The following is a 23,616-nucleotide window of genomic DNA, read 5'->3' as shown; positions in this document are numbered from 1 at the left end:
TCTCTACTTGATGGTGGGGAAAAAGTTAGTCATATTGGGCCCATGTTTCAAAAGACAAAGTTGTTACATAGCCAGGCTGGCAGGACAGGAAATAGTTCAGGCTTTCTGGAAATAGGTGAGGGGGTAACCACCCTATCTAACAGCCAGCTCCTTAGGTACAGGTCTGTGCAGTCAAAGTCAGCAAATGTTTTAAGGCTTAAGCTTACATATTAGAGAATATCAGTGATATAAGTCTTTTCTGCAGATTTAGTTCTGCAGATTTCCTTCAGCCCTGCTGGCTAGGGGGCCATGCCTATGGAGAAAGGAAGAAATCAGAGGCAGATGGCAAAAAGTGTAATTTTAGCTGCTGTTTAAAAGCCACCTGTGAAGGGAATCACCTTTCTCTTCTGGGCTTACTTCCAGGTGCAGCTGCAGGGGACGATACTGAAGACGCTAGCACCGAGTTCACAGACAGCATCGAGGAGGAAGCTGCACACAGTAGTCAGCAAGTAAGTCCAAGTCAGGTTCTCGGTTCCCAGGGTGGCAGGCTCATAGCCCTTTGGGGTCTGGTGGTCTCCTGCAACCCTTGTAAGCCTAGAGTAAGAAGCTATCTTTTTATAAAAACCACTTCCCAGTCTTCTTTTTGCCCTCCCTGAGCTTCCCAGCCACATTGCCAGCCAAACCCTATCCTCACTCTTTTTTCTCCAATCCACCTCCCCCCCCTTCTATCTCTTACTCCTCCACCCCACCTTTGCCCCTATGTACCACCTATAGCTCTAGCTTCAGAAGAATTTGTACTTACAACAAGACCATGGACAGTTCTCCTCTTGGGTTTTTGTATCTGAAACACACCACAGAAGACAGGAATTCATCGGAGGGCTGCTGGGGGAGGTGGCAGGCCTAAGATCCACTTCAGGAAAAGTGCTGAGAACCTCCAAGGGGATCAGAAAAGCTTCCAAAGCAGGGACCTGTCTTGGTGAAATCTCGTTACACAAAACAGAAGTCTGTTGGACAACCTGACAGACCGCCCAGGTTGGGATACATCAGTGACCAGCAGGTGACACTTCAAGAGCAAGCCCCTATCAAACCTCAGAACTTGGTACTCAGGGCTGAAATACTGTTCACACCAGCCGTCACTGAAGGTACAACCAGCAGTTCACAAGCTCAAGAGTTGAATGCCTTGGACCTCAGAGATTAAGTCATTGACAGTGATCCCGTTGCACTCACTGGGCCTCCTGTGTGTCTCCACCTTGCCCAGTGACTCTTAGCAATCACACCTCCTACATGGACTGTGCCTGTGAGTCTCTGAGTTAGTAAGGAGAAAGTGGATCATTTGATATCTGTCCTTCTGCAGAAGTAGCTGGGCTTTTCCAGTTTTAGCTTCCTTGGAGCTATTAGAGAAACTGCTGGGAAAATGAAGTGCTCTGGGTCTGCCTCTATACCTCCTGTATAAGAAAAAGAGGAGACCAACAAAAAGAACCTACATAAGCATTCCTCAAATCTCATTGGACATAGCATAGTCTTTGGCTCTTGAGGACGTGAGTAGTTGGCTGTCTGGGATATCTCACGTCCTCAACATCATTCTTCCCCTTCTACCAAGACCCCCTTTTTGTTGCTCTAGCCATACCTGCCCCTTACTTCTCCCTTAAATTCTTGGATGAATTCCACTTCTTCTTTTGCTTGAACAGCTTCTTCTAAGTTCTCCTAACCAATGCTTGTGACTTTAATTATGTACAGTATTGCCTCCCCAGACAGATCCCTCTGCCTCCCACTCCTTAAGGTCACTGAAAGGCTCTGGGGAGAAGAGAGGGATCTGCAAGATAAGCAAATGTCCATTCGAAGAGTTAGATTGGGGTATCAGCTGGTCATGTGGTTATTGCTGCTGTGGACAGGATCAGCTCCAGAAAAAGTGAACAAGAGACACAGATGTGAAGACAGCCAGATTCTGATTGACATGATCTTAACTATGAGTAGTCATGTGAGCCCTTCGCTCTAGTTCTCAGTTGTAGGCAAACTGGTTTGTAAAGTTATTCCTTCCTCAACCTTCCTTCCTATAGCCTAGCATGGGGCGAATAACCAGATCACATTTTGAGAAGGTCAGTTCAACCCTGGACTAAACCTTTTGCATTGGGACAAGTGTATTTCCCTTGCAATGGTTGCCCTATTCCTTGGCAGAGATACTTAATAAATTATTTGTTAGCCTTTGGATAGGGTTCATGATAGACAAATTTATATACCTGCTGGATGGAGAATATCTTGGGTAAGCATAATTTTCTTTCCATCACCTTTTCTTGAAAATCAATGTCTAGTTTTGTGTAGGAGGAACCTTGGTGTATGAAATCATTGTAAATTCACTTCAGCTTTTCTGGAGTTTGAGGGCGTGACTGTCTGGCTGCCAAATAAATAAAGCTTGTTTTGCCATAACTGTTGTGTCCAGATTCTCAAAACTGTGTTTGCTGGTTTCCGGCGAAATAGTCTCTTACAGTTAGGCTCTGAGTTCCTCTTTGCCACATCCTTAGAAGGTAAACTTTATTCAACACCAAGCTACCTTCCTACCTCAGGTATACACAGACTTCCCCTAACAAACACAACCCACATTGTGTTCCTTCCAAGGCAAGAGCTATCTTTTGGCCAAAACAAGTTGCTTCATCCTTATTTTAGACTCATTCACATCTGGAAGTCTCAGGTCTGGCTATGTTGGTAATTTTCCCCAGGTATCTCCCACAAAATCCCATTCTCAAGTAGATGTAAGTTCTTTAATAAATAACTAGGAAATGCCTGTGAAATGAATCAAGCATTGCCTTTCTTCATTTGAATGTGTGCAACAGAAAAAAGTTATCAAGTATCAAATGCAATGAAGGAGAAAAAAGTCAGTAGACATCATGTGAAGAACTTGAAAAAAATCATTAATGTCTTTCACATGTGTGAGAACTGATTTACATTGTGAAACATATGTCATAGGGTAGAAACAAAACAACGCGATTCAAACAGGAGATCAGACTTGTGTATGAATTTCTGTAGGGTAAAAGGAAACCGAGCACACACAAAAGAGGTTTAATTATATTATGGAAGCAAAAGAACAAATGAATTAGGAACTGGCCAGTGGGGAGGAACCTGTATGAGATATGTTAACAATAGACCTAAAGGATTCATACTAACACCACACATACTGAAAGCCCTGGGGTTTTATTTGGGAAAACATATAGAAATGTCAACTTTCCATAGATGAGAAAGAAAAACTGATTAAAAAGCTAGATTCTAAGTCATCTTTCATGCATTTACATTTCAATTTTAAAGATAAGTTAGCCTAAAGTAAGCTTCCTCTGACACAGAACCCAAATTAGCTGGGAAACAAATCATAGCTCTATTTTCTAATTTTAATGAAATTAGACCAGGTGTACCTTCAGGTCCTTTCTGGTATTGACATTTGTGGTTCTTTATTTTTTATTTTTAAAGAAACTAGGTGCTTTTAAATCAGTGAAAGATAACATGCATTCAGAAGGCAGTTTGAAAATAGATAGGTATAGATGGGGCACCTGAGTGGTTCAGTCAGTTACTTCGGCATCCAGGTCTTGATCTTAGCTGAGGTCTTGATCTCCAGGTCATGAGTTCAGGCCCCATGTTGTGCTCCTCCCTGGGTATGGAGCCCACTTAAAAAAAAGATATCATTCAAATGAGATTTTTCTTTCTTTTTTTTTTTTTTAGATTTATTTATTTGAGAGAGAAGGCATGAGCAGGGGGTAGGAGGAGAGGGACAATCAGACTCCCAGTTGAGCAGGGAGCCCAACATGGAGCTCTATCCCAGGACCCTGGGATCATGACCAGAGTCGAAGGCAAACACTTGGCCGACTGAACCACCCAGAAGCCCCAAAGTGAGATGTTATTTTTAAAGAGAAAGAACACTTATGTTTTAGCGAAGAATAAAGTGTCCATATTCAAAGCTGATGGTAATGTTTATTTATTTATTTTTTGGTAATGTTTATTTATTTATTTTTTTAAGGTTTTATTTATTTATTTGAGAGAGAGAGCACAAGCAGGGACAGGGGCAAAGGGGGAAGCAGACTCCCCACTGAGCAGGGAGCCCAATGTGGGACTCAGTCCCAGGACTCTGAGATCAAGACCTGAGGCTGAAGGTAGATGCTTAACGGATTGAGCCACCCAGATGCCCTGCCAATGTTTATTTTAGTTAAGTTGGTTGAAAAGGGTTTATATAGAAAGGTAACATCTCATAGTTTAAATGAGGGGTTGAGGTCCTAAATTTTCAATTATCCAGTCCCCCTTTATTTTGTCCCAAGTGCTTGGTGACAAATGTGGAGATAGGCCAACATAACTGAGCCTGGTAGGAGAACAAGAGAGGCAAAAGTCAGGCTCAGAACCCGAGGAAGGCCTGGGAAATGAGCAGCTGTGTCTATGCATCTTTCTTCATTCTTTTCTTTGTAACCTCAATGGCTGTGCTACTGGCAAATTCATGCTGTGAATCGACTCCACCCATGCAGCCTAGGTCTTACTGACCTCCACTAGGAGCAGAAGTATGTGACTTTGTGCCAGGCCAAGCAGCTCTGTCAATCATTGTTCCATTTGAGCGGCTCTGGGCCCTGTTCTGTTCTATAGATCTGTGACCTGAATGAAGATATAAAGCATGTAATTAATTCTACAAATCATGCCCAATCGAGTGGCTACTACTTGATTTATGGAGATGCACATAAAATATTTTGAAGACTTTGATCATTGAGAAATGATTCTGGATAGCCAGAATGAATTTACCAGTGACAAGTATAAGCCACACTGTTAATACAGATAGAAGAAACAGCACGAGCCCAAAATAGCTGTGGGAGAGAGGTGGGAAATCGGGAGGTCAACATAGACCTGAAGTTAAGTAGAACCCCAAAGTGCAGTTGCTGAGAGGAGAAAGAAGCAACATAGCATTGGGGTGTATTAAGATTAATATTGGATGGATGGACAAGAAAATCTTGCACAAAAATACCTAGTCATACACAGAGTGTGCTCTCATACTCAGGTTTTGGTTTCTGTACTTTTAAGAGTGTGGGGGAAAACTGGAGAGGAACCCAAAATGAACAATAAGAAAGTCTTTAAAAAATTCTCCTTTGAGGGAAAGCTACATGATCTGCTTGAGTTGACACACTGAAGAGTAACTTCAGGAGTATCCACGGAACATAGAAAGGTGTTGGGAAGTTGTTCCACCTTGTTTTCTCCTCAGGTGCTTATATTTGTAGAGAGAATTTGCCTGTCAGCATCAGCGCAAGAGTGATAAGCAACAAGTGCGCAGGTGGCCTCACTTTAACTTCTCCGTAGTTATGGGGTGTGATTCTCCTGCTGCCAGTGAAATTAAGCTGCTGTTTTACCTGTGGCTGAGTGCCTCCTGTCTCAGTCTTCCTTTTTAGGACATGTGGTGCAGGCTTGGCCTTAGGCTCTGAGAGCTGGTGTCTCAAGCCGAGATCTTTATAGTCAAGGACTTGGATATTCTGGTGTCAAGGAAGTTTCCTGTCTTTTAAGAAGCCTCTCAGGAGACTCGGTTCCCCAGGGAGATAAGAAATCAGCATCCACACTCTGGTCCTGTGTAAACCTCAATTGTTTGCATTGGGTTTTTATTTATGATGTGCTTTTTTTTTCTCACCCACATCTGGATGCGACTCTTCCTGCCCATGACAGCAGTTCCGAACCCTGGCTCTCTCGTGTCCTCCCCATCCAGACCAGTCTCAAGGGCCCTTATGGCTGAGGAAGTCCTTAGGGCAAGCTCATTTTAGAGCTTTTTTGTTCCCATTAATGGCTGCCTTTGCAATCTGATGGTCCTCTTGGATCGTCTCTCATGACCTAACTTGTTTAAATTATGATTTTCTTTCAGCTCATCAAGGTGGCCTTGGAGAAAAGCCTGGCAGCTGTGGAGACCCAGAATGTATGTCTTCCCCCTCCTTCCTCAGCAGGAGGGGACAATAACAGACGTCTTCAGGAGGAAATGCTCCACCTGAGGGCTGAAATCCACCAACACTTAGACGAGAAGAGGAGAGCTGAGGGGGAACTGAAAGAGCTAAAGGCTCAAATTGAGGAAGCAGGATTCTCCTCTGTGGCCCACATCAGGTAGGACACCACCCAGAGGAGGAAAGCCTGCCCATCAGGAGGTCACCATAGGCAAGAGAGTTCGCTTCGCTGCAATGAAGGCATTTGTGCTGCTTTAGCGTTTCCTGGTCCACATCCCAAGCTCCGTGCATTAATGGTTCAAATTCTTAAGAGAAAACTCAATAATATTGGATAATGATGAGAAAACTCAATAATATTGGATAATGATGATCATTCAAATTATTTAAATCTGGTCTTAGTTCCGTGGAATAATGCCCATTATTAGCCATAGCGTCACAGGTGAAAATCTCCTGGTGTATGACAGGTATTGCTCTTTTGCATTGATTGGAACATTTTGAAGAATGTCCTACTACCCATGATGCTTCACTGCTGCATGGGGAACCAGAAGAATCCCTGAGGGAAGAGGATGTATACAGGGGCCCTTTGCTTCCACTCAGCTCTCTCTTAGCGGCATGAATCCCTAAATCATGGAATAGCACTTTTAACAATATCTGCTGTTTGTTAACTTTACAGAAGTGGTATATAGCTGATTCATTGGTTAGATAGGCCACCGTGTTTTTTTTTTTAAATATTTTATTTATTTATTTGAGAGAGAGACGGAGATAGTGAGAGAGAGCACAGGTGGGGAGGAGAGGGAGAAGCAGACTCCCCATTGAGCAGGGACCCTGACACAGGGCTTGATTCCAGCATCCTGAGATCATGACCTAGCCTAAGACAGACACATAGCTGACTGAACCACCCAGGTGCCCCTGGCTACTCTGTTTTTCATGGCATTTTTCAAAAGATGCTTGGGGAACAGACTGATAAGGTAGGACTAATCCGTTCATTCATTCATCCCTGAGGGTCATAATCATCATGAGGCTTATGTTTAGAACACAGCAGTGTGATTGTACAATTTATCATTCATGCCCTATAGTTTCCCTGCCTATTATGTGCCACTTAAACATCCCCAAGTCATAGAATAATATTAGTGCTGAAGAGGACCTTGGCATCTAGCCTAATCCTTATTTCATAGTCAAGGAAACTCCAGTCTAAAATGTTCTAGCAACTTGCTCAAAGTTGTATGTTAGTCCGTAGCTAGACACCTGCCTCTGAATTTTTAATATCTAAGCCTTTTCTTCTATGCTATGTACTTTTTAGAACAGTCTTGGAAATATTCTTGTGATCATCCTTCATGCTGGTTCTTTTACTCTGAATTTTGATATTCCTTCCTGTTTTTTTTTTAAAAGATTCTTATTTATTTATTTGATAGAGATATATAGAGAGAGCGTAAGTAGATGGAGCAGCAGGCAGAGGGGGAGGGAGAGCAGGCTCTCTGTTGAGCGGGAGCCCAATGCAGGGCTTGATCTGAGGACCCTGGTATCATGACCTGAGCCGAAGGCAGACACTTAAGGGACTGAGTCACCCAGGTACCCCTTTCTTTTTCTTTTCTTTCTTTCTTTCTTTCTTTCTTTTTTTTTTTTAGAGAGAAAGAGAGAGTAAGTGTGAGAGTGTATGCACAAGGAAGTGGAGGTTTGGAAGGAGAGGAGAGAGAGAATTTTGAACAGCCTCCATGCCTGATGCAGAGCCTGATGTGGGGCTCAGTCTCACAGCCCTGAGATCATGACCTGAGCTGAAATCAAGAGTCGGATACTTAACCGACTGAGTCACCCAGGTGCCCCCATGATATTTCTTTCTACTGAGGTGAAATTCTACTTAAGTGAAAGCATAAGTTGTTGTTGTTTAAGTAATCTCTCTGCTCACCGTGGGGCTTGAACTCACAACCTCGAGATCAAGAGTCACATGCTCTCCTGACTGAGCCAGCCAGTTCAGGATTCTTTTTTTTTTTTTTTTTAAAGATTTTATTTATTTATTTGACAGACGGAGATCACAAGTAGGCAGAGAGGCAGGCAGAGAGAGAGAGAGGGAAGCAGGCTCGCTGCTGAGCAGAGAGCCTGATGCGGGACTCGATCCCAGGACCCTGAGATCATGACCTGAGCCGAAGGCAGTGGCCTAACCCACTGAGCCACCCAGGCGCCCCCCAGTTCAGGATTCTAAGAAACGCAATCTAGGGGGAGAGTCAACTGCTAATTTTTCAGGTGTGAATTCCTAGTTTCCTGTGCCTCTTCTAGTCAGCAGTTCTCAATATAGTGTGCTTACGGATCACCTGCAGGACTTAAGTAAAATGTAGATCCATAGGCCTTAGCTCTAAAGTTGTGGGGTTTTGTTGTTGTTGTTGTTTTGTTTTTTTACAAGTACCTCATAGAATTCTGATGTTAGCACTTTTCAGGTCTGCAGCTGGTATAGCAGAATAAAATGACTCCTCTGTTGTAGACCCTGAAGTGACTAGACCATATATGCAATTCCATTTAAGCATCCAGTAGCTCTACTAGGTAAGAGTCATCCTTATTTTATATAAAAGGAGACTGAGGCTCAAAGAGGTTAAGCAGACTACCTATTTAAATGAATTGCCTTGTTAAAGCTATGTATTTTTATTTTTAACACTTCCATCCAACCCTGGTGAAGGGTTCGGTGTGAAGAAAGGATAGAGTCTAGAATGTCTTGGTGAAAATTAGTTTTTTTACCCATTTTATTTCTTCTACAAGTATGCATGCTTTATGTGGCAGGCACTGTGGAGGCTCTGGGGATGCAGGGTGAACAGGACAGGAAGAGTCCTTGACCTCATGAAGATGATCTATCGAAAGAGCCAGACATAAAGCAAATAATTACGGAAGTAAATTTGATTATAGTTCTGATTGGTATTATTTATTTCTTGTCTTCCTAGGTCCCAATTTCTCATCCAGTGGTTGAAAACTGGCCAATGATAATTAATAGAGTTGTAGAACCCATAATAAATTTGTTGCAGGAAAGATCTTTCTTACTCTTTTTTTTCTTAACAATATAAGTACCCTTGTTTATTCCAGAGACCAATGAAAAGCAGAACATGAGGCTGAATGGGCGCCTGGGTAGCTCAGTTGGCTCAGCGTCTGCTTTTGACTTGGGCCATGATCCCAGGTTCTGGGATCAAGTCCTGCATCTGGCTCCCTGCTCAGCGGGGAGCCTCCTTCTCCCTCTTCCTCTCCTTCTGCCTCTGCCATTGCTTATGCTCTCTATTCTCTCTCTATCTCAAATAAATAAAATATTAAAAAAAAAGAACATGAAGCTAGATGACCAGGGTAAAGACAACTAGACCATGTGTGTTGAGTCCAAGATTTTTGGGACTGTGTTGCCACCAAGTAGCTGTGGTAATGGGGGAGTCTCTCTTCCTGAGTCTATCCAGTAAGGGAGCCCTTGTCCATCTCTGAGGTGGCTTCCTGCTTTGGGATGTCTCTGAGTCTCTGCTGGGCTGAGATGGGGACTACGGGAACTGAGGCCAAGAGAGGAGCCACCCCCTCATAGTGTGTGTGTACTTCCTGCAGGAACACCATGCTGAGCCTTTGCCTTGAGAATGCAGAGCTTAAAGAGCAGATGGGAGAAGCAATGTCTGACGGATGGGAGATCGAGGAAGACAAGGAGAAGGGCGAGGTGGTAGTGGAAACTGTGGTAGCGAGAGGGGGTCTGAATGAGAGTAGCCTTCAAGCTGAGTTCAGAAAGCTCCAGGGAAAACTGAAGAATGCCCACAACATCATCAGCCTCCTCAAAGAACAGCTCGTGCTGAGCAGCAAGGACGGGAATAGTAAGCATAGCCCAGAGCTCCTTGCACGCCTGGCCCGGGAGATCGACAGAATGAACACAGAGCTGGTCTATTCTCCTGAGAAGCCCCAATGCCAGGAAGAGGAGCTCATGACCATAAGGCCCTTCCCCAGACCCCAGAGTCTCAACCTTGGGGCTGCCCTCGCCATGGATGGCCACCAAGTAAGTGTGGGTTTAGATGGAAATAGAGACCTGTGGAGAAGGCCTGGAGGTAACAGTTTTTACCTAAAACAGTTCTGCTCCATGGGTCAGAAGGGACTGAGGGAAGGGTAGCTTTGCCACCCAAGCAGTGGTAATAATATTCCTCACACATTCAGCCTTTGGAAAAGCTTTTACAACACTGTCTCACAAACATTACTTGGGTAATTAATTTTTCATAAATAGTGTTTCATTTTCCAGATGGCACACTAGGCATTGGGCAGCAGGCAGAAAGACCTGGTCTCTGCCCGTAAGTCTGCTGTGTGGTGGGGAAAGATGGCATAAAACAGGTCATTTCAATAGGATGCCATATAGAGATGCTTGGGACTTAAGGCAGCCCCGACAAGTGGTGTGTAATGACATCTCTCCTTATCACTGCCATTTTCATCACAGCCCACCCTAGGTGTCTGTTCATGGGCCACAGGAGGGGCTGTTGGGATCCTCCTAAGGGGAGGGGCTTTGCTGACTATTGAGTAAATGGAGACTAGAGAGGATTCGGGGTGGGGGGAGTGGAGGACAAGGCTGCGACAGGAACATGAGGATAGGTGAGGAGAGGTTTCTACCCCTCCTCTCTTTAACCGCTGAACCAACCTTTACTGAGAGCCCCTCAGTGGACTCAAGTGGCACTGTACTTTGTGCTGAAAATACAGAGATGAATAAAACATTATCCTAGCTCTGCAGGATCTTGGAGCTGGAAAGCAAGCCACTACCAAAGGGCTTGAGGAATGCTGGAACAAACCCATGAATATAGTCCACATGGGGTCAGAAAGGGAAGGGGCCGGGACTGCCCAGGACTGTTACTGCCTGGTCCCTATGCTGGCTCTTTCCACAGCTGGATAACCGGCCCCAGGCCCGAGACCCTGGGACTCCAGCAGAATTTAGCCTTCCTGGATCCACTAAGCACCTGCGCTCCCAGCTGGCCCAGTGCAGACAACACTACCAGGACCTCCAGGAGAAGCTGCTGATATCAGAAGCCACGGTCTTTGCCCAGGCCAACCAGCTGGAGAAATACAGAGTCATGCTTAGTAAGTCTTAAGTTCACCATCACTAAGACATCTGTCTACGTGCTTTTTGTAGACTTCCCTTTTCTTCCCCAGCCTCAAAACAAATTTAATCCCGACCAGGGTCCTAGAATTGTGGAAATGGTTATTTAACTTCAGTTTTTGCACCTGGCAGAGAAGAATAAAAAACAAAGCAAGTTTGCAGTGAGCATATAGGGAAGAAATGGGCTAACATCTAGGTTTGCTGATTTCTGCTATAGTCAGCAAAGTGCTTTACATCTCTCAACATATACTGATAGTTTCTCTCCTCCTCTTGGCACCAAATCACATTCTTCAAAAATATACCATCACCATTGGTTTAGAATCCATGCTTTCTACTAGAACTTCCTATGGTGATTAAAATGCTTATGGAGCACATGAGATGTGTCTAGTTCAGCTTCAGAATTTTGTTTACTTTTCATTAATTTAATATGAAGTAGTCACGTGTGGCTAGTAGCTATCTCTTTTTAATTTTTATTTCTTTTTATTTTTAAAAATTTTTAAATTTTTAAAATTTCTTTTCAGTGTACCAGAATTCATTGTTTATGTACCACACCCAGTGTTCCATGCAACACGTGCCCTCCATAATACCTACCACCAGGCTCACTCAACTTCCCACCACCTGCCCCTTCAAAACCCTCAGATTGTTTTTCAGAGTCCATAGTCTCTCATGGTTCATCTCCCCCTCCAATTTTCCCCAACTACCTTCTCCTCTCCATCTCCCCATGTCCTCCATATTCTTATGTTCCACAAATAAGTGAAACCATATGATAATTGACTCCCTCTGTTTAAACTTATTTCACTCAGCATAATCTCTTCCAGTCCCATCCATGTTGATACAAAAGTTAGGCATTCTTCCTTTCTGGTGGAGGCATAATACTCCATAGTGTATATGGACCACATCTTCCTTATCCATTGGTCTGTTGAAGGGCATCTTAGTTCTTTCCACAGTTTGGTGACTGTGGCCATTGCTGCTATGAACATTGGGGTACAGATGGCCCTTCTTTTCACAGATACAGATACATCTGTATCTTTGGGGTAAATACCCAGTAGTGCAATTGCAGGGTCATAGGGAGGCTCTACTTTTAATTTCTTAAGGAATCTCCATACTGTTTTCTAAAGTGGCTGCACCAACTTGCATTCCCACCAACAGTGTAAGAGGGTTCCCCTTTCTCCACATCCTCTCCAACATACATTATTTATTGTCTTGTTAATTTTGGCCATTCTAACTGGTATCAGGTGGTATCTTAGTGTGGTTTTTTATTTGAATCTCCCTGATGGCTAGTGATGATGAACATTTTTTCATGTATCTCTTAGCCATTTGTATGTCTTCATTGGAGAAGTGTCTGTTCATATCTTCTGCCCATTTTTTGACATGATTATCTGTTTTGTGTGTGTTGAGTTTGAGAAGTTCTTTATGGATCCTAGATATCAACCTTTTGTCTGTACTGTCATTTGCAAATATCTTCTCCCATTCCGTGGGTTGCCTTTTTGTTTTGTTGACTGTTTCCTTTGCTGTGCAGAAGCTTTGGATCTTGATGAAGTCCCAAAAATTCATTTTCGCCTTTATTTCCTTTGCCTTTGGAGACATATCTTGAAAGAAGTTGCTGTGGCTGACATCGAAGAGGTTACTGCCTAGGTTCTCTTCTATGATTCTGATGGATTCCTGCCTCACATTGAGGTCTTTTATCCATTTTGAGTTTATCTTTGTGTATGGTGTAAGAGAATGGTCGAGTTTCATTCTTCTACATAGAGCTGTCCAATTTTCCCAGCACCATTTATTGAAGAGACTTTTTTTTCCCACTGTATATTTTTTCCTGCTTAGTCGAAGATTATCTGACCATAGCGTTGAGGGTCCATGTCTGGGCTTTCTACTCTGTTCCACTGGTCTATGTGTCTGTTTTTATGCCAGTACCTTGCTGTCTTGGTGATCACAGCTTTGTAGGAAAGCTTGAAATCGGGTAACGTGATGCCCCCAGTTTTGTTTTTGTTTTTCAACATTTCCTTAGAAATTCGGGGGGCCTCGATTCCATACAAATTTTAGGATTATTTGCCCCAGCTCTTTGAAAAATGACAGTGGAATTTTAATTGGAATGGCATTGAAAGTATAGATTGCTCTCGGCAGTATAGACATTTTTGCAATGTTTATTTTTCTGATCCATGAGCATGGAATGGTCTTCCATCTTTTTGTGTCTTCTTCGATTTCTTTCATGAGTGTTCTGTAGTTCCTCGAGTACAGTTCCTTTACCTCTTTGGTTAGGTTTATGCCAAGGTATCTTATGGTTCTTGGTGCTATAGTAAATGGAATCGATTCTTTAATTTCCCTTTCGGTATTTTCATTGTTAGTGTATAAGAGACATTGACTTTGTATCCTGTCACATTACTGAACTGCTGTATGAGTTCTAGTAAGTAGTTTGGGGGTGGAGTCTTTTGGGTTTTCCATATAAAGTGTCATGTCATCTGCGAGGAGAGAGAATTTGACTTCTTCCTTGCCAATTTGAATACCTTTTATTTCTCTTTATTGTCTGATTGCTGTTGCTAGGACTTCTAACACTATGTTGAACAATAGTGGTGAGAGTGGGCATCCTTGTCGTGTTCCTGATCTCAACGGGAAGGCTGTGAGCCCCATTGAGGATGATATTTGCCGTGGGCTAGTAGCTATCTTATAGAACTGTATAGATCTTTATATTTTAGGACTCTAAATTAGTTCAGCCCCATTCACATATTTACTGAGCCTCTGTGGATAAAGCACTTGCTAGTTTCATGGGGGGTTTCTAGGGATGATAATATATATAATACCCAACATAGAGATTTCTGGTCCCCACAAAGCCTCAGTTGTTGTAGGTGAGATCACCAGTGGCATACAGAAGCTCATCCTGGTGGAAGGAAGTCCTGCCTGGAGTGAGTGTTCTCTTCTCCCACTTGGGTCCAAGGAAGCATCCATTCCACTTTGGATGTAAACTCCCTGCCCCCTGAGGGCTAGGGCACATGCCCTTGAGGTTGAGGGTGTACGTGGAACATTCTGAGAGCCTCTGTGACACCCTCTGTCTCTTCCTGAGCAGGTGAATCCTTGGTGAAGCAGGACAGCAAGCAGGTGCAGGTGGACCTCCAGGATCTGGGCTATGAGACCTGTGGCCGAAGTGAGAATGAAGCTGAGCGGGAGGAGAGCACCAGTCCTGGTAGGAACACGAGGGCAGGGCTCACCTGGCCTCCCTGGAGTCGGCCTTCCCATCCGGGAGCTGCTGGCCAGTCCCACACCTAATGAGGAGTAGGGCTGAGGGGTATGGTAGATGGAAGGACCCAGGTAGATGAGGCACAGGAAATTTGGCAGAGAACCCTTGTCCAACACGAGGCTGAGTGTGAGTGGGAATGTCTCTAATTAGTTTCCAACATACTGCTATTGATTAAAAGAAGGAAAGTTCTGTCCAACTGGTGATCATCTAAGGCTTACTTTTTAATGAAGAGACCAGATGAGCTTGTGGAGATATGTAAACCCTAAGCTAAAAAATCTGTTTTTCTATCCTATAAGGACTTTGACTGTAGGGACACCCACCAAACTGAAATTGAGAAAAGTAAAAGCACTCAGGGCAGTGGAAGACGACTGTACCTGGTTCCTGACCTGCAGGGCTGTTGAGTGGGTGGAAATACCATGTCTGAATGCTGATAAAGCATGGGGCTGAATAAAGTACTGCCTCAACTTTCGCTCTAGTGATTCCTATCCCCGGCACCAGAGCTGCCTCCAAGCCTCAGCAGCATGTGTAGCTTTATTTAGCAAGATGTCTTTGTCTTTTCTCAGAGTGTGAGGAACACGACAGCCTCAGGGAAACAGCCCTGACAGAGGGGCGCCTGGGCTCCTCAGCGGCTAACCCCCCAGGGAAGAAGCCCTTGGAAAGCTCTCAAGGGAAGCAGGAGGAGTTCCGTGCATACGGAAAGTCGGAAGACATCTCTCTCCTGCAGAAGGACATCAGAGACCTGAAGGCCCAGCTGCAGAATGCCAACAAGATCATCCAGAACCTCAAGAGCCGGGTCCGGTCTCTCTCGGTTACAAGTGATTATTCATCTAGTCTGGAGAGACCGCGAAAGCTGAAGGCCATTGAAACCCTTGAGGGATCTTCACCTCACAGTGTCACTGATGAGGATGAGGGGTGGCTGTCTGATGGCACTGGGGCTTTCTACCCCCCAGGGCTTCAGGCTAAAAAGGATCTGGAGAGTCTGATCCAGAGAGTGTCCCAGCTGGAGGCCCAGCTCCCGAAAACTGGAGTGGAAGGGAAGCTGGCAGAGGAATTGAGATCAGCCTCCTGGCCTGGGTAAGGGCTATACTCTTTGGATCTGATAGGATTGAAAATGTCTAAGTTTGTGTTGGAGGTGGGCTAGCCCAGGCAGTAGAAGAGAGACCCCAATAGGGTGATCAGTAGAGTGCTTACTTCAATGCTAGGCCTAGATCCAAAGAAAGGTCAGTAGGCCCTGCTTGGGAGACACCAGGTCTCTGGGATTTCCTCTAAGGAATCTATTAGTAAAGCGACTGGATATGTGGTGTAGTAGGAGGACTGGAGTCAGATTGCCTGGGTCAGAATCCTAACTCTGGCACTTTCTAGCTGTTCAACTTACTTGGACTTTCTGGACTCTTTCCTTACCTAGTAAATGAGGAGAGTAAGAGAACCTATCTCAACAGGTGGTTACGGAGTTTAAATGAATTAGTACAAGTGATCAAAATTGCCTAACATATATTAAGCTCTTAGTACGACTTTGTGTTGGAATACAATACTTTGTGTTGGAAGACACTGGGCATCTATCCTTGTTATCTGCACTGAGTATCAGACTATGCAAAAGTTAGTGGCCTCAAACAATAATTTATGTGGATTTACAGGGCTCAGCAGGGTGGCTGTTGCTTGGGGGTCTCTCCTGGGGCAGCTATCCGATGGCTTCATGAGTCTTGTGATATGATGCTCCTTGCCTTCTCTCTTTCCCCCCTTGGCTTCTTGTTTTCCAGGGTCTTTCTTCTTGGGGTGGGCCTCTCAAGTGGTCTCAGGTTGTTCCACTTCTGCATGGCGGCTGGCTTCCAACAGAGCGGAAGTAGAACTTGCCAGGACAGTTCAGAGCTACTCCTAGACTTAGTACAGTGTCGCTTCCCTTATTACCTCAGTCACAGTGCTCACAGAGCTTGCCCAGATTTAAGGAGGTGCAGAATAGCCTCTACCTGCCAATGAGAGAAGGAGCAAAGGCACATTGGCAAAACAACATGTGGAACAGGAACTCGTCTAATGGCCATCTTGGCAAAACAGTCTGCCAGAATAGAGATGATCTTCCAAATAGAAGGCATGAAAGATCTTATCTAGACTCAGAATTAAGTGATTTCGTCTCCTCCCAAGTTTATGTATTTATTTATTTTACATAATGTCTCCACCCAATATGGGGTTTGAACTCCCGACTGTGTCATCTAGAGTTGTGAGCTCTTCTTACTGAGCCAGCCAGCCAGGTGTCCCAGGATTAAGTGATTCTAGTCACTGAACTTATTTTTATTATGTCTATTGAATATCTACTCAATAAATACATTTAGTGTTTCTTGAGTATTAGCTGTGAATCTACACTCTACTAGTCCCATGAGGAATGTAAAATTGGGTATCATATTTACCTCCACAGGACCTACGATTCTCCTGGACATAAGGCTAACATGTACAAAACATTGTAAGAACCACTAAATTGCTAAACTGACATCATGTATCAGAGTGGGATTTACTCTTATATACTTTCGGTTTCTGTGCCAGAATTTGGCCTGGAGAGCTCCTTTGAAATGTTCTTACGGAAATTTCTACGGAAGGCCCGTAATTTCACTTTCACTCCTTTTCATTCTTACTTTTTCCTCTTCTCTCCTGTATTAGGAAATATGATTCCCTGATTCAGGATCAGGCCCGAGAGCTGTCGTACCTACGCCAGAAGATACGAGAAGGGAGAGGCATCTGTTACCTTCTCACCCAGCATGCGAAAGATACAGTAAAATCTTTTGAGGACCTTCTTAGGAGCAATGACATTGACTACTACCTGGGGCAGAGCTTCCGAGAGCAGCTTGCCCAGGGAAGCCAGCTGACAGAGAGACTTACCAGCAAACTCAGCACCAGTAAGTTGGCCACAGGGCTTTGGCACACACTCGGTCACTCCCATAGCCCCAGGCCCAGGTGGCCACCACACCTCTACCACAGTCTTTTAACCCAGGTCCTGTTCCATTTCATTTCCTTGGGCCATGGATCAGGACTGGTTGGTGGGGAGTCCTGAGGAGAAACACAGGATTAGGAGTTCATGATTGCAATGGCAGAAACTGGAGCACTCCTGGCAAGTGACCTTTAGGGAAGCAGGCTGTGTCCATCCTGTGCTAAGGGGGAGCAAGGGAGAAGAGATCAGAGGACGTCATCATAGTGAAAAGAGCCTGACCTGAGAATTGCAAGACCTCAGTGGTGGCCTGGATGCTGCCATTAATTTGCTTTGGACAATGGTTTAGCCTTTCGGTGTCTCTTTATCACACGGTGTCATACTTGAATATAATTCCAGTATAGTTAAAGCACCCTGCCCTTTGGACATTATTTGGGCACTGAATGTCATACTGCAAGGGCCAGGAATTATTAGAGTTCTTTGCTTTGAAAACATTTCCTGAGTGTACCAAGAGATAGCGGGATCAGTCTTGGGGGCCAACCATCCCACACACTGGTGGCAGGTGCAGAGGTGGGACAGGACGGTTTGTCATCTCTCAGAGCAAGAGTGGGCTCTCCATGAAGGCTGTGATGGGACACAGAGCATGAATCTGGGAGTGAGTATGTGGTAGGTTTGGAAGGTGGAATATTCCAGAGAGAAGCTGAGCAAGTGTGTTTCGAACTTCTTTGCATTGATTTAGGGTAGAGGAAGTCCTGAGGCTGATCATGAGCTCAGGGGAGGTCTGCCTGGTGAACTCAAGAGAGCCCACAGGTCTACTCTCTGAGGATACAATCTGCAACCTTCCCAAGTAATTCTCCTACATGTCTTGGACATGCACAGAGGAATCACCATTCTGTACCCACAGATGCTCTTACATTTAAAATGTAGGAAGTGGGATCTATTTAATTTCTTACCATGTCTTTCTAAATTTGGCTTACAGAGGATCATAAAAGTGAGAAAGATCAAGCTGGACTTGAACCGCTGACCCTCAGGTAACTTGAAATAGGATCTGGTAAAGGAATCAGGAACAAGGCCCAAGGGGTCCAGGGTGACTGTAACTTTACAAATTGGGGCAGGGAAATGCTGATTATAACATATTCATTTTTTCATGAGACACTTTAGCCTCTCTTTTGCTATAATTCTGTCAATTTCTATTGTGTAATTATACTCCAGGCTTGGTAACCTAGACTCAGTCTGACCCAACAGTAAACTAACCAGGTTCCAGGGGTCCTTGGCACCCCCAAGGCTCTCCTCTGCTTTCTTCCTGGGTGTTTAAAGATGAGGCTGTGCTGCTAAGCTGACTTACCCTAAGCTACGTTGGCAGCTCATTTGGTAATAGTCCAGTTCTCCTGGGGGAAAAAAAGAATTGAAGAACCATAATGTAGTTCCTTGGGGAGGTGGGGGAAAGGCCTGGGTGTTGCAGGCACCTGGGAGGCTACAGTCTCTTAGGAACCAGTTTTCAATGAGTCACTGCAAAGAATCTTATCATGTACAATAAAATATGGACTCAAAATCCATAGCTGTAGCCTCTAGTCCAAGCCACTCTCTGTCAGAAGCCTGCTTTAGACCACGTGGTGCTGGTCCGAATCCCGGCGGTGAAGAGCAAAGCATTTTGGTTTTGTTTTCATTGCTAATCTATCCCAGACACATACCTGGGCTGCACCTCAGTCATCCAAATGATTCCACACATCCTGCTCTCTGTTGTCAACGGCGATGCCAGACTGCTGTGTGTTTGTCACCGCTTACCTTCAGTTACTGTACTTATCTTCTTGGAGACTGGTAACCAGCAGTTCTTGGGGCCGCACTTGGAGCAGCTGTGCCTTACAGGGCTGGCTGAGTCTCTGCTAGTTCCCAGCATCTCCCGTGGCCAGTGCCTTGGGTGGTGATTGCCCCTCTTTCTCCCTCTGTACCCCACCTACTCTCCGCCCCTAATCAGTGAAAGGTTATTTTGATGGTTCTTCACAGGAATGGTTCCCTTGACTTAGGTGGCTTTTCCTGTGTGCTTTGGTCAGGACAAGCTGGGCCAGTGCCCTTGGCTTCACCTATTGTCTCCTTCCACCCCACTAGGCTCAGCAGAGAACTGCAGGAGAAGGAGAAAGTGATCGAGGTCCTGCAGGCCAAGCTGGACGCCCGGTCCCTCACGCCCTCCAGCAGCCACGCCTTGTCGGACTCCCAGCGCTCTCCCAGCAGCTCCTCCTTCCTGTCTGATGAGCTGGAAGCCTGCTCTGACATGGATGTAGCCAGCGAGTACACACACTACGAAGAGAAGAAGGCGCTGCCTGGTCACTCAGGTAACCTCCCCTTTCTCTAGCCAGGCCTTATAGATCCTCCCTGGTGTGTGTCAGGCTGAATGTGGCCCTGGGACCAAGCACCAAGTACAGGCCCCAGTGCCTCAGGATCTTTGCTCTGCTCCTGACTCCAGGGGGTGTTGTGGGGTCTCCACTGGATTTACAAGCCGGTAGACCCAAGGGGAAGCACAGTGGGAAGAGCGAAAACATCCAGGCAGGCTCTTCCCCATTGTCTCATGAGCACAGACCGTCGGTCTGACTTCCTTCTTCAAATGGGACATCATCTCCCTCCTGCCGTGGTCTTGCTCACCGCATGTCCTGAGCCAGTGTCCTTTGCGTATCTGTCATTGGTCACTGATGCTGTTGCTCCCACCTGGTACTTTTGGAAATGCCATTTTCATGGTTCTGGTCTGGGCCCCACTCTCACCTTTCAGGTGGTTTGCCTCCCTCAAGAAGCTAACTGCAAGCAAGGAAATGAACACGGCTCACAGTGTTTGTGCTTGGTGCTTTCCCGGAAAGCCAGGCCCTGCCCTGGTACCCCTGGCTCAAAGAAGGCCGGATTCCAGTTCTTTGTCGACCACCAAACATTTTCTTTCATTCATGGGTTTTGTAGGATCCATCCATCATTCGAGTCATTCCGCTGTTCTGTCTTCTAAGCCATCAGCAACCAGTGCGCCTCGGGGGGTTAAGGCCGAACCCAGCAGCAACCCCATCAGCTTGCCAGCTCCCCAGAACCCCCCCCAGGAGGCCAGCCAGGCCCATCCAGGTATGCGATAGCCAACACAGCAGGAGTGCTGTCTCCTCTCCCTCAGCAGCCTGTTTGACTTTTCTTCAGGGACGAATGTTTCCACTGTCAGAGGCTTCTAGGCATCAGATCCTAGATGAAACCAAGAGGCCTTCCGAGTCCACCAATTGTGTCTGCATTTTCTTGGTTCTAAATATTTTAGGCAAATCAGAGATCTGCAGTAGACTTTGATCAGAAAACCAATTTTGACCAGTAGTCAGTGAATCCTTTTAAAGTAAACATTTTCATTTCTTTTTTTCATTTCACTCTGGGGAGCAAAGAGGCAAAATGTCTCTCCCAGGATAATAGTCACCACAGACCAAAAAGAAAGTCGTTTCATGGCTTGCCTGGAAGCATTACCCATTTTATCTTCAGGGTGAGCCTCTGCAACAACTTGGGATGCTTCAGGATCCTACAAGATTCTGTTCACATTACACAGTCATTCATTCATGGATTTATGACCAGCTGGGCAGCCCTTGATATGTACATCGTGCCTGTCCTGCAGCCAGTTGGAGGGGTACATTTCATTTACCTGCCCCAACCTAATTGCCAGGAGTGCGCTGTTCAGTTAGAGCCCCACACCAGTGATGGCAGGAAGAAGGCAAGCCTTGTCCCTGCCTCCTACCTCTTGCTACAACTGGCTGACTGCCCTCAGTGTGGTTTGTCGTAAGGGGCCCACAGGAAGCACATGCTGTCCTTCTGTGGCTCCCATTTCTCCTGAGAGCCCATCAGCCAAAATCTTAAGAAGGGGTTGCGTCTGACCCTTTCTGAGCTGGGGCTCAAAGTTTCTGGGCCAGAGTAGGCAGCAGCTGGCCCAGGAAGTCATGGGGAAAAGCTGTTTGCCTGTAGACATCTGTGTAGACATGTAAACATCTGTGCAAATGCTCTGGGGTCAAACGGAGCAGAAGGCCAGAGGTTTTAAAAGTGGAACACCTACCTGAAGGATGCCTGACTTGTGTCACTGGGCAACGTGGGTGTCCTCACAGTGTTTCTCTGACAGTGTATCAGTATCCCAGGGCGAGGGATGTGATTAAAGTGTACTCATTATTTTCCACGGAGGCATTCTCCACAGATCAGTCTTGGTTTCTGCTCCATCCACAGGCTTCCTGCCATATAACTGTTTTTAGGAAAGAGGAGACAGATTCAGACATCAGAATGTCCCAGGGTCCCTAAAGACTTGTCCATAGATGGTCTACATCATGGTCATCTGTGGAGATCTACTTTAAATGCAAGTTTCCAAGCACTCCTCCCAAAGTTAATGACTTAGTAGAGCAGAGCCTGAAGAAACTGCACGCATTAAGAATTTTTCCTAAGTGATTTGAATGCCCGGACCAGCATGAAAGCTATTGTGTCTGAGTCACTTTACCAAGACCTTGATTTTTCTTTTGGTGAATGAATGCGTTGATTTGAGATTCTCAGGTTTGTCTCCATGAGACTTGAATTACACGCATGAGGAATGCATATTTCCCCAAGTCCTAGCCCGCTTCTGCCCTCCTCAGGGTGAGCCCTCATGCTCTCAGAGGAGTTCCAGGTGTAGTGAGTCTTGTCACAGGGGCAAGGACCGACTCATGCCTAGGGGTGCTTGGGAGCATTAACGTGCGGAAGTCCTGACCCCTCCATGCCTGGGACAGCTGGGAGGGGCTCTCATAGCTGCCTGGGGTACAGCTATGCCACCTTGCCTGCTTTAGCCAGTTGTTTCCAAGATGAGCATAGAATATGTATGCCAGAAGTCCCTGGAGAGGGAGAAGTTGGAGGGGTCCACTAAGTCCGGCTTTTGGGTGGCAACCCTGGCCCTTCACCTTGTCGGCCGGCACCATGGTGAGTGATAGCCGCCCCCCAAGGAGACATCAGGACCAGAAATAGTTTCATCTTCTCCATCTTTTCTCCATTCCTTTCTTTCTAATGACATGTCTCCTTTCTTCCCAACTCTGTGTTTCTAGGCCTTCACTTTCCCTCCATACCCACGCTGATTAGCCTTCCCCAGGCTCCACTGCCCTCAGCAGCACCCAGCTTCCTGCCTTTCAGCCCCACTGGCCCTCCCCTCCTTGGCTGCTGTGAGACCCCCATGGTCTCCTTGGCAGAGGCTCAGCAGGAGCTGCAGATGTTGCAGAAACAACTGGGAGAAAGTGAGCACTTCCTGTAGCCTTCATGTGCTTGGGCCTGGCTGCCCTGCCCTATGTGGCCCTGCATGGCTTTGGCTTGGTGGCGGAGTTTTGAGAAATGACCTAGGGTGCGCACGTCAACAGCAGGGGACTGGCAGATGGCCCTGCTTACTTTTTTTGGGAAATGCCTTTGCTGTTGTCTTTCTGGTGTGTGTGTGTGTGTCTCATCGTTTTGTCAGGTCCTATACCTGCTCCTGTCCCGCTGCTGGCAGTGTGGGGTACCATCAAGTCTGCTGAAAGCCTGACATGCTGGTGATGTGTCTGCAGGCAGGGTACGGGTGAGAGCTTTTGTGTCTTGCCTATGCGAGAAAAAGTGGCCATTTCTGGGGAGTCCTTTCCATGCCTACGATAGTCTCCTGCTATGAAACATGCTCTTTATCAAGTTCGGCTCCTGACATCATTAGGTTGAGGGTGTGAAGGGTAGTAGCAGTAGAGGGATTCAGAAGAGGTGGCCTTCCTAGGGGGAAGGCCCCTTCCAGAAGGGAAGCCCCCCTTCCTAGGGAACAAGGTTCATTTCGACCCTGGGACAGGTGACACATGGGCGGCTCAGACCGGAAGCACAGGCTGTGATACCTGATAGTAAATTCTGTCCTCTGACGCCCAGAGATCATTGATCGTATTGATTGTAACCATTACAGTCTATGTATGGTCATCTTTTTGGAAAGGCTTTGATATGTCTGGGCTGGATAACTCACTGTCAAAATTGTTGGTGTGGGGTCATTTATAGCTTAGAAAAAAAAAGAAGAAAAACGCTCAAATGAGGAATTTGCTCTCTAGTAATGCTTAAAAAAAAAAAACCAAAACCCACCTAGAAATCAGTTTGATGTTACCTTAAAACCACATTCCGTGCCTTCAAAAAAAAAATAAAATAAAGGCTCAGATGAGCCAGAGATTGATGGTAAGGGAAACCAGGCACAGTGTCCAGTGACCTAGGACCACAGCTGAGAATTCATATACCTGAAGTTCCAATCATCATTCAGCCAAACTTATTTCTTATGTCAATCCTGAAAGTGAATACACTCTCTAGTCTACTCTGTCCCAGTTCGATTTCCAGAACCAATTAGATAAGACCCTTCTTAGGAGAGTTTGTACAGCTCCCCTTTTTGCAGGCAGTAACGTCTAGAAGACTGCCTCCTGCTTATCACAGCTTTACCCAGGTGTAGCAATCTAGGCTAACCCAGCAACACAAACCTGGTCTTCCTGAGCCTCACACC

The 23,616-nt window shown here is 45.6% G+C and overlaps 1 protein-coding gene across 23 annotated transcripts in view; it reads left to right on the top strand.

Annotated features, from left to right (window-relative positions):
• LOC123944152 (phosphodiesterase 4D interacting protein) overlaps positions 1 to 23,616 on the top strand; it is a 235,459-nt gene that overhangs the window by 188,930 nt on the left and 22,913 nt on the right. For 14 of the 23 annotated variants that reach the window (XM_046009099.1, XM_046009016.1, XM_046009147.1 and 11 more), the window contains 11 exons: positions 403 to 488; positions 5,843 to 6,075; positions 9,474 to 9,909; positions 10,778 to 10,970; positions 14,048 to 14,164; positions 14,782 to 15,292; positions 16,865 to 17,100; positions 18,109 to 18,160; positions 19,236 to 19,459; positions 20,070 to 20,222; positions 22,181 to 22,366. In XM_046009099.1, coding sequence (XP_045865055.1) covers positions 403 to 488; positions 5,843 to 6,075; positions 9,474 to 9,909; positions 10,778 to 10,970; positions 14,048 to 14,164; positions 14,782 to 15,292; positions 16,865 to 17,100; positions 18,109 to 18,160; positions 19,236 to 19,459; positions 20,070 to 20,222; positions 22,181 to 22,366 — 2,427 coding nt within the window. Of the gene's footprint in view, positions 1 to 402; positions 489 to 753; positions 2,394 to 5,842; positions 6,076 to 9,473; positions 9,910 to 10,777; positions 10,971 to 14,047; positions 14,165 to 14,781; positions 15,293 to 16,864; positions 17,101 to 18,108; positions 18,161 to 19,235; positions 19,460 to 20,069; positions 20,223 to 22,180; positions 22,367 to 23,616 lie in introns of those variants that run through there. The other 9 variants (XM_046009155.1, XM_046009074.1, XM_046009165.1 and 6 more) reach the window with 3 other exon arrangements.

The sequence above is a fragment of the Meles meles genome, chromosome 1 (genome assembly GCF_922984935.1).
Source record: "Meles meles chromosome 1, mMelMel3.1 paternal haplotype, whole genome shotgun sequence".
Lineage (NCBI taxonomy): Eukaryota > Metazoa > Chordata > Mammalia > Carnivora > Mustelidae > Meles > Meles meles.
Note: the sequence above shows the minus strand (reverse complement) of the source record. Positions and strands in the feature narration are given on the sequence as shown.